This window comes from Coregonus lavaretus (assembly GCF_964263955.1).
Source record: "Coregonus lavaretus genome assembly, contig: HAP1_SCAFFOLD_1344, whole genome shotgun sequence".
Lineage (NCBI taxonomy): Eukaryota > Metazoa > Chordata > Actinopteri > Salmoniformes > Salmonidae > Coregonus > Coregonus lavaretus.
This window is the reverse complement of record NW_028159995.1, coordinates 47,501-57,500: the sequence shown is the minus strand read 5'-3', so window position 1 is coordinate 57,500 and position 10,000 is coordinate 47,501. Positions and strand designations below refer to the sequence as shown.

General features: G+C 46.7%; 1 protein-coding gene across 1 annotated transcript in view; it reads left to right on the top strand.

Annotated features, from left to right (window-relative positions):
- LOC311122284 (collagen alpha-1(XIV) chain-like) overlaps window positions 1–10,000 on the top strand; it is a gene marked incomplete at its 3' end in the record, with an annotated part of 121,090 nt that overhangs the window by 63,982 nt on the left and 47,108 nt on the right. The window contains exons 23-26 of the mRNA XM_084196671.1: window positions 3,031–3,174; window positions 3,518–3,682; window positions 4,094–4,132; window positions 5,506–5,644. Coding sequence (XP_084052797.1) covers window positions 3,031–3,174; window positions 3,518–3,682; window positions 4,094–4,132; window positions 5,506–5,644 — 487 coding nt within the window. The remainder of the gene's footprint in view (window positions 1–3,030; window positions 3,175–3,517; window positions 3,683–4,093; window positions 4,133–5,505; window positions 5,645–10,000) is intronic.

Here is a 10,000-nt window from a genome sequence, read left to right as displayed (position 1 = left end):
CGGAATTACCTTAGACATCAGAGAGATACTAGACATGCACATCGGAATTACCTTAGACATCAGAGAGATACTAGACATGCACATCGGAATTACCTTAGACATCAGAGAGATACTAGACATGCACATCGGAATTACCTTAGACATCAGAGAGATACTAGACATGCACATCGGAATTACCTTAGACATCAGAGAGATACTAGACATGCACATCGGAATTACCTTAGACATCAGAGAGATACTAGACATGCACATCGGAATTACCTTAGACATCAGAGAGATACTAGACATGCACATCGGAATTACCTTAGACATCAGAGAGATACTAGACATGCACATCGGAATGACCTTAGACATCAGAGAGATACTAGACATGCACATCGGAATGACCTTAGACATCAGAGAGATACTAGACATGCACATCGGAATTACCTTAGACATCAGAGAGATACTAGACATGCACATCGGAATTACCTTAGACATCAGAGAGATACTAGACATGCACATCGGAATTACCTTAGACATCAGAGAGATACTAGACATGCACATCGGAATTACCTTAGACATCAGAGAGATACTAGACATGCACATCGGAATTACCTTAGACATCAGAGAGATACTAGACATGCACATCGGAATTACCTTAGACATCAGAGAGATACTAGACATGCACATCGGAATTACCTTAGACATCAGAGAGATACTAGACATGCACATCGGAATTACCTTAGACATCAGAGAGATACTAGACATGCACATCGGAATTACCTTAGACATCAGAGAGATACTAGACATGCACATCGGAATTACCTTAGACATCAGAGAGATACTAGACATGCACATCGGAATTACCTTAGACATCAGAGAGATACTAGACATGCACATCGGAATTACCTTAGACATCAGAGAGATACTAGACATGCACATCGGAATTACCTTAGACATCAGAGAGATACTAGACATGCACATCGGAATTACCTTAGACATCAGAGAGATACTAGACATGCACATCGGAATTACCTTAGACATCAGAGAGATACTAGACATGCACATCGGAATTACCTTAGACATCAGAGAGATACTAGACATGCACATCGGAATGACCTTAGACATCAGAGAGATACTAGACATGCACATCGGAATTACCTTAGACATCAGAGAGATACTAGACATGCACATCGGAATTACCTTAGACATCAGAGAGATACTAGACATGCACATCGGAATTACCTTAGACATCAGAGAGATACTAGACATGCACATCGGAATTACCTTAGACATCAGAGAGATACTAGACATGCACATCGGAATTACCTTAGACATCAGAGAGATACTAGACATGCACATCGGAATTACCTTAGACATCAGAGAGATACTAGACATGCACATCGGAATTACCTTAGACATCAGAGAGATACTAGACATGCACATCGGAATTACCTTAGACATCAGAGAGATACTAGACATGCACATCGGAATTACCTTAGACATCAGAGAGATACTAGACATGCACATCGGAATTACCTTAGACATCAGAGAGATACTAGACATGCACATCGGAATTACCTTAGACATCAGAGAGATACTAGACATGCACATCGGAATTACCTTAGACATCAGAGAGATACTAGACATGCACATCGGAATTACCTTAGACATCAGAGAGATACTAGACATGCACATCGGAATTACCTTAGACATCAGAGAGATACTAGACATGCACATCGGAATTACCTTAGACATCAGAGAGATACTAGACATGCACATCGGTAAAGAAAAAAGACTTGCAATGATCCCCTCCTCCCTCTGCTCCCTTCGTCCTTTCAACGGGCGTCTCCGATGCCCCCGGTACTCCTAATGGTCTAGGACGTTTTTGTCTCTGTCAAGGTTTATGACTTAGAGTAGGTAAGACAGGCTATCTCCTCTTTCTTTGTTTAATGTGTCCTATCAGAGTTTCACAGTCCAGGAACAGGGTTGACTACCCCTGACAGACATTTATTAAAAAGTTATGATAGATATATTATTATTATTATTATTATTATTATTATTATTATTATTATTATTATTATTAACCCCTGATGTGCCTGTCTTCCCTTTCCATCCAAAGATATGTTCTGATAGTCATCCATACATTAACAACAGGCTGTATATGGTCTGACAGTCATCCATACATGTTATGATGAGTTTCTGGTATTGAAAAGTTCAGGATGCATGAGAGTACGTTTCACAGATGGAGATTGGACTCAGTCATTATTTAATGGTCACAATATTGGATTCAATGACAGGGGGTATGGACATAGCCCCCTGCCATCTGAATGACTTCCATACCAAATCTCTCAGGTTATATAACGCCCTTCCAATCTACTTTTATCTTACCCAGTTGCCAACCATCATTGATTGTCACTCTTCTACCACCGTATCATCCACCTCCTTGGTGTCGTGTGGCACCCTAGCCAGGCCATTCCATCACGCACCCATCCTAAGATTAGCACCAGTGGCCCCCCAATCTATCTTGGCACACTGACCTTCTGTTACTCAATCGTGACACCAATAACACGTCTTGTCCTTGTTCTCTGTCCACATACAGATTATGATCTCTCCATACATTAATGAATCTTGTATCACAAATCATCATAACAATGCATCAACACCAGGCTGTATAGATATGGTCTGACAGTCATCCATACATTAACACCAGGCTGTATAGATATGGTCTGACAGTCATCCATACATTAACACCAGGCTGTATAGATATATGGTCTGACAGTCATCCATACATTAACACCAGGCTGTATAGATATGGTCTGACAGTCATCCATACATTAACACCAGGCTGTATAGATATGGTCTGACAGTCATCCATACATTAACACCAGGCTGTATAGATATGGTCTGACAGTCATCCATACATTAACACCAGGCTGTATATATATATGGTCTGACAGTCATCCATACATTAACACCAGGCTGTGTAGATATTATCTCTGCCATTCCAATCCATAGAAATATAACTGTATGTCCCTTTCCCTCCAGGCCGAGCCATTAAGCATGTGAAGGAGTCTATCTTCACCTCGGAGGGAGGAGTGAGGAGGGGGGTTCCCAAGGTACTGGTAGTCCTCACCGATGGCCGCTCCCAAGATGACGTCAACAAAGTCTCCAAGGAGATGCAGATGGAGGGTGAGTGGCATAGGTTGTGTCCCAAATAGTGCCCTATTCTCTGCACTGTATAGTGCACTACTCTGGCCAAAAGTAGTGTGGGAATAGGGTGTTATTTTGGATAAAGCCAATGTTTCTTCCTCTGAGGACAATACACTATTCCATTGTATTATATTGTTGAAACCGAACTATTCATGGCCATCATACCAAAACAAAACTTAGAGAGAAATATGTTAGTGGTCACTTAGCAAGCCAGAGAGTGGTAAGATTGGCCAATCAAATAGTTTCCTTGGAATTGTTTTTGCTTTATTGCTGAAGAAAACAAAATATTGTGTTAACATCTTAACAATGGATGTGTTTGTAGGCTACATCATCTTTGCCATTGGCTTTGCTGATGCGGACTACGGAGAGTTGGTGAACATCGCCAGCAAACCCAGTGACAGACACGTCTTCTTTGTGGACGATCTGGACGCTGTCAAGAAAATTGAGGAGCAGCTGATCACTTTTGTGTGCGAGGCTGCCACTGCCAGTAAGTACTGCCAGGACTGAAGTAGCTGGCATTGGAAGTAGTTTCCATAACTGATATACTCTACTGTAGAATAGAGACAGCTGGTAGGTTTGGGTCATGTGATTCAATGGAAGAGTTATTATTACAAAGAAGAGGATTCATCAACATTTGAATAATAATAATAATATGCCATTTAGCAGACGCTTTTATCCAAAGCGACTTACAGTCATGTGTGCATACATTTTTACGTATGGGGTGGTCCCGGGGATCGAACCCCACTACCCTGGCGTTACAAGCGCCGTGCTCTACCAATTGAGCTACAGAGGACCACTCGAATCAATCTTAATAAGAGGATATTGATTCATGATGAAATGACAGTGATTAATATACTATTCGTTATTTAACCAGCACTTTTCATCCATCTTGTTTTAGCTTGTCCATCGGTTCTGATGAGCGGCAACACTATGGCAGGTAAACTATGTCAAACACATACAGCCTTGTTACTGCTTTATAGTCATAGAACGTGTGTCCATATTGAGAGGTAAATCCCTCTCAATCTACAGTCAGTATTGATTGTCTGATCCCACTTATTCATTCAAAGGAGAGACTCTGTGTCCCCTGGCTATTGCATTATCTGGAGCAGCATGTATTCTGCCACGTGGTTGTCGTTTAAAAAAACCCAGTCAGATAAAGTCCTAAACACACAGTCTCTGGTGTAGCGGAGGGTATAGAGCCGTATTACCCAGTGGGCATTGCGAATACTCCCTTCTTAATCCCCACGATGCGTATCAAAGTATTGCAGTGGAGGACTACGCCGTATCAATTAACAAGGCTGATTGAACAGATCATAATGTTTAGCTTCAAATGTTGATCAACTACTATTTCTTCCCATTTTAGGCTATAAAGCTACTTTGAAGGAGGCGTGGCCCGCCTCATAATATGAAGTAAAACGTCCAGTTTTAAACAGTTAATGGAACAGGAAAAATATATTGATGCTAATGACAGGCCTAACCATCTTCTGGTAGATGGAAAGGCTTTCTCAAAAACCTTCTCTATTAAATGTTAACTAGCTACAAAGTAGCTTATGCCCACCTGTCAGAATGATATCATGATTATTTGCATCAATCCAGTGGCCATTTGTTTGGCAGACTCCATCTCATGTGCTACAAAAACACCGCTAACCACACAACAGTGCTAGGCGCCTGTGCATTTAGATTAAAGGGTAACTACACTAAAAAAAATCAACATTTCTTAGATTTTTCCCAGACCTCAAAAGTGGTCTCCTGATGTGGTTTAGGCATTGTTATGGACTTAGAACATCCAATTGTGTTGTCTTTCTATTAAAAACGTGTGACTTTGAGAGCGAAAACCTGAACAAATTTGAAAGAAATCTGAAACCTGTGAATTTCTGACTCAGTTGACAGCCTCATTGATCAATTTCCATAGTAGGACTACTATTATCCTACAACACAGTACAGCTTGGGTTGGCCTGACTGTGAAAGACCAATATGGAATTCATCATTATAGGTCATTCAGAGTGTATGTCGCTGTTTCTCATAGGATTTTTCACACAGGGCGCCTTTCCTTCGCCGGGTGGGGAATAGGAAATGCTGGTCTTGTCCCCGAGGGAGAGTGGTTGACAGAATGACATTATATAATTTATATGTATATATCCAGCGCCTAAAGAGTATTTACTACCTTTACACATTCTGTTGCTTAAAGATAAAGATGTGTACCATTTTTTATTCTAGTGTTGTAGTATCTCTATGGTTCTCTATGGTTCTCTATGGTTCTCTATGGCGTGGTTATAGTATAGATGTGTGTTCTGCTCCCTCCCTTCTCAGGCTTCAGGATGATGGAGATGTTTGGCCTGGTAGAGAAGGAATACAGTACCGTAGAGGGGGTGTCCCTAGAACCAGGAACCTTCAACAGCTTCCCCTGCTACAGACTGCACAAAGACGCCCTGGTCTCACAGCCCACCAGGTAGGTTCTACTAGGTTCTGTGTCAGTGTGGTTGTCATGGTGATGAGAGGTAGATGATCAGCTAGGGGCCACACTGAGCTCTACCTCTCTCCTCCAGTGTCCACTCTTGGCATATTATTCCTGGAATATACTCTACACCTGACACACACACACACACACACCTTCAACAGCTTCCCCAAATGATAGGTTAAATGGATGTTTCTCTCTGATAGGTTAGGCGGAAGCTTCCTTCTGATAGGTTAGGCGGAAGCTTTCTTCTGATAGGTTAGGCGGAAGCTTCCTTCTGATAGGTTAGGCGGAAGTTTAAAGACGTGCCTATACCTGGAGGAAGGGGTTGTTCCTGAACTTTCCTCCTCCTCCTCCTCCTCCTAGAGGGGCCTTCTTCCTCCTCCTAGAGGGGCCTTCCTCCTCCTCCTAGAGGGGCCTTCCTCCTCCTCCTAGAGGGGCCTTCCTCCTCCTCCTAGAGGGGCCTTCCTCCTCCTCCTCCTAGAGGGGCCTTCCTCCTCCTCCTCCTAGAGGGGCCTTCCTCCTCCTCCTCCTAGAGGGGCCTTCCTCCTCCTCCTCCTCCTAGAGGGGCCTTCCTCCTCCTCCTCCTAGAGGGGCCTTCCTCCTCCTCCTCCTAGAGGGGCCTTCCTCCTCCTCCTAGAGGGGCCTTCCTCCTCTTCCTCCTCCTAGAGGGGCCTTCCTCCTCTTCCTAGAGGGGCCTTCCTCCTCCTCCTCTTCCTAGAGGGGCCTTCCTCCTCCTCCTCTTCCTAGAGGGGCCTTCCTCCTCCTCCTCTTCCTAGAGGGGCCTTCCTCCTTCTCCTAGAGGGGCCCTCCTCCTCCTCCTCCTCCTAGAGGGGCCTTCCTCCTCTTCCTCCTCCTAGAGGGGCCTTCCTCCTCCTCCTCTTCCTAGAGGGGCCTTCCTCCTTCTCCTAGAGGGGCCTTCCTCCTCCTCCTTCTCCTAGAGGGGCCTTCCTCCTCCTCCTCCTCCTAGAGGGGCCTTCCTCCTCCTCCTCTTCCTAGAGGGGCCTTCCTCCTTCTCCTCTTCCTAGAGGGGCCTTCCTCCTTCTCCTAGAGGGGCCTTCCTCCTCCTCCTTCTCCTAGAGGGGCCTTCCTCCTCCTCCTCCTCCTAGAGGGGCCTTCCTCCTCCTCCTCTTCCTAGAGGGGCCTTCCTCCTTCTCCTCTTCCTAGAGGGGCCTTCCTCCTTCTCCTCTTCCTAGAGGGGCCTTCCTCCTCCTCCTCCTAGAGGGGCCTTCCTCCTCCTAGAGGGGCCTTCCTCCTCCTCCTCCTAGAGGGGCCTTCTTCCTCCTCCTAGAGGGGCCTTCTTCCTCCTCCTAGAGGGGCCTTCCTCCTCCTCCTCCTCTTCCTAGAGGGGCCTTCCTCCTTCTCCTCTTCCTAGAGGGGCCTTCCTCCTTCTCCTCTTCCTAGAGGGGCCTTCCTCCTCCTCCTCCTAGAGGGGCCTTCCTCCTCCTCCTAGAGGGGCCTTCCTCCTCCTCCTCCTCCTAGAGGGGCCTTCCTCCTCCTCCTAGAGGGGCCTTCCTCCTCCTCCTAGAGGGGCCTTCCTCCTCCTCCTCCTCCTAGAGGGGCCTTCCTCCTCCTCCTCCTAGAGGGGCCTTCCTCCTCCTCCTAGAGGGGCCTTCCTCCTCCTCCTAGAGGGGCCTTCTTCCTCCTCCTAGAGGGGCCTTCCTCCTTCTCCTCTATGGGAGACTTGTACTTTGTAGTCATTTAGCAGACGCTCTTATCCAGAGCGACTTACAGGAGCAATTAGGGTTAAGTGCCTTGCTTAAGGGCACATCGACAGATTTTTCACCTAGTCGGCTCGGGGATTAGAACCTAGCGACCTCTCGGTTACTGGCACAACGCTCTTACCCACTAAGCTACCTGCCGCCCCAGTAGCTAGCAGGAGACTTGTTCTTCAAAACGTCAAGTGAGGGTCAACCCCAGTAGCTAGCAGGAGACTTGTACTTCAAAACGTCAGGGGAGGGTCAACCCCACTTGCTAGCCAGAGACAAACACTAGAGCTCTTTGAAATAGCAGCCGCAGTTATTTTCAAGGTCCCTCAAACAATACAAAGTTATTGCCAATGAAAATCACTTAGGGGAGTCTAATCACATGTGAAGTGGTGATGATTAGTGTGTGTGTGTGTGTGTGTGTGTGTGTGTGTGTGTGTGTGTGTGTGTGTGTGTGTGTGTGTGTGTGTGTGTGTGTGTGTGTGTGTGCATGCGTTCTGCTGTACGGTTCCCCTGTGTTGACAGATGTAGTTCTGCTCCTGCTGAGGATAATATTTCGTTTAGGCTTCTCCTTTCAAATGTTCAGAGGGGACTGTGTTATTGCAGTGGAGGGTTTCAGCACCTCTAAATAGTTTTATGTCTTCAGGGTGACCTGCAAAGACTGCAGCCCATATCCAAACATCACATCATTTATATAATATATCATGTCATCAGAAGGGCCATTATGGCATTTGTTGTGTGAAGCTAAAATAAGACAGCCAAATGAACTTCCCATTACTCTGTATCAGGTATCAGATATCAGGACTTCCCATTACTCTGTATCAGGTATCAGATATCAGGACTTCCCATTACTCTGTATCAGATATCAGATATCTTCAACTAATGATTTCCTATGAGATAATAAAGTACAAGGTGTATATTCTACTGGCAGATTGACATGAGGCACAGGATCAACACTGATTAAGGTTAGGGTCAGGGTTACACTGTAAAGGGTTAGGGTTTAGGTTACACTGTGAAGGGTTAGGGATTAGGTTATACCAGAAAGGGTTTAGGTTATACCGGTTAGGGTAGTGTTTAGGTTACACTGGAAAGGGTTAGGGTTTAGGTTACACTGTGAAGGGTTAGGGATTAGGTTATACCAGAAAGGGTTTAGGTTATACCGGTTAGGGTAGTGTTTAGGTTACACTGGAAAGGGTTAGGGTTTAGGTTATACCGGTTAGGGGTTGCCGTGAATTTGACAGTCAATTACAGGCAGCAAAGTGGCAAGTAAGTTACTGTATTTCATATCGCAGTACACCTACTGTAATCTAAATGCAGTATCAAAGCAAGTACTGTGTAATGACGCACAATACAATACTGTATAATTGACTGTTGTGACGAGTACTGAGGATACGAAGAGGCAGGACGCAGGAATCAACAAGGTAAAGGTTTGCTTAACTCCGGACTCTCCACTGACGTGGAACAACAAACCACCGGCAGGCAGGTCTTCCGGCATGAGGTGGACCAGGCTGTGATCCTCTTGGTGATCCAATTGATGGTGGGGTTCTGTAGTCTGAGCCAGGGCAATCCCAAGACGATCCGGTGAAGGGGTGACGTGACGATGTGGAATGACAGCTCCTCGTGGTGCTCCGGTAGTGTGGGAATGGTGATGGTGATGGGGAGAGTGACGTGTGTAATGGTACCTGATCCAAGGGGTTTATTGTCCGGCGAGGTGACGTGTAGCGGAGAAGGCAGTGGCACGGTGGGCAACCCCCATTCAGAGACCAGCTCCCTATCTATAAGGTTTCCCGCTGATCCGGAATCTATAATTGCAGTGGAAATGGAAGAGAAGGAATAACCAGTCACCGTTATGGGAACTAAAAACAAGGGTTTTGTGGTAGGAGATGAGGTAACACTCACGGAGCGGCTATGGGAGTCATACCGCCTAGATAGGGAGCCGCCAGGAGATCTGTGGTCCGTGGGTGAGGACTCTGAGGCAGGGCGGCTTCCATAGCTCAGATGGGGTGAGCGTCGAGGCTCCGGGAGGTGTTGGGAACGCCGTCTGTCTCTCAACATGTCGTCAAGACGGATGGACGTGGCGATGAGGGTATCAAGGTCCATCTTGTCGTCCCGACATGCGAGTTCCGTCTTGATGTCCTCCCGTAAGCCTCTCCTGAAGGCTGAGCGCAGAGCACACTCATTCCAGCCGGAAGACGACGCCACCGTGCGAAAGCTCAGAGCGTACTCGGACGCGGGCCCCTCTCCCTGTTGTAGCTTGACGAGGCGCTCACCCTCCGTCCTTTCAAACACCGCCCTGAACCGAGCGAGGAAGGTGGAGTGGAGAAGCGCCACGGCCTCACCCCCTTCCCAGACTGCCGTGGCCCAATCCAGCGCCTTTCCTTTAAGTAGTGAAATCACCAGCGCTATCCTGGCTTGGTCAGATGGATATGCCCCAGGCTGATGCGCTATATAAAGGGAAACCTGTAGCAGGAAGCCGCTACATTTAGTCGTTTTACCGTCATAGCGCTCCGGTAGGGCAAGGGTTCCCCTCAGAAGTGGGTGATAGCACGGGAACAGGTGGATTGGGTGCACTCGCTGCTCCCTGAGGTGGAACCGGAGCGCCGGGCAGATTATGCAGAGTTTGGAGGCGTTCAACTGGGCAAGC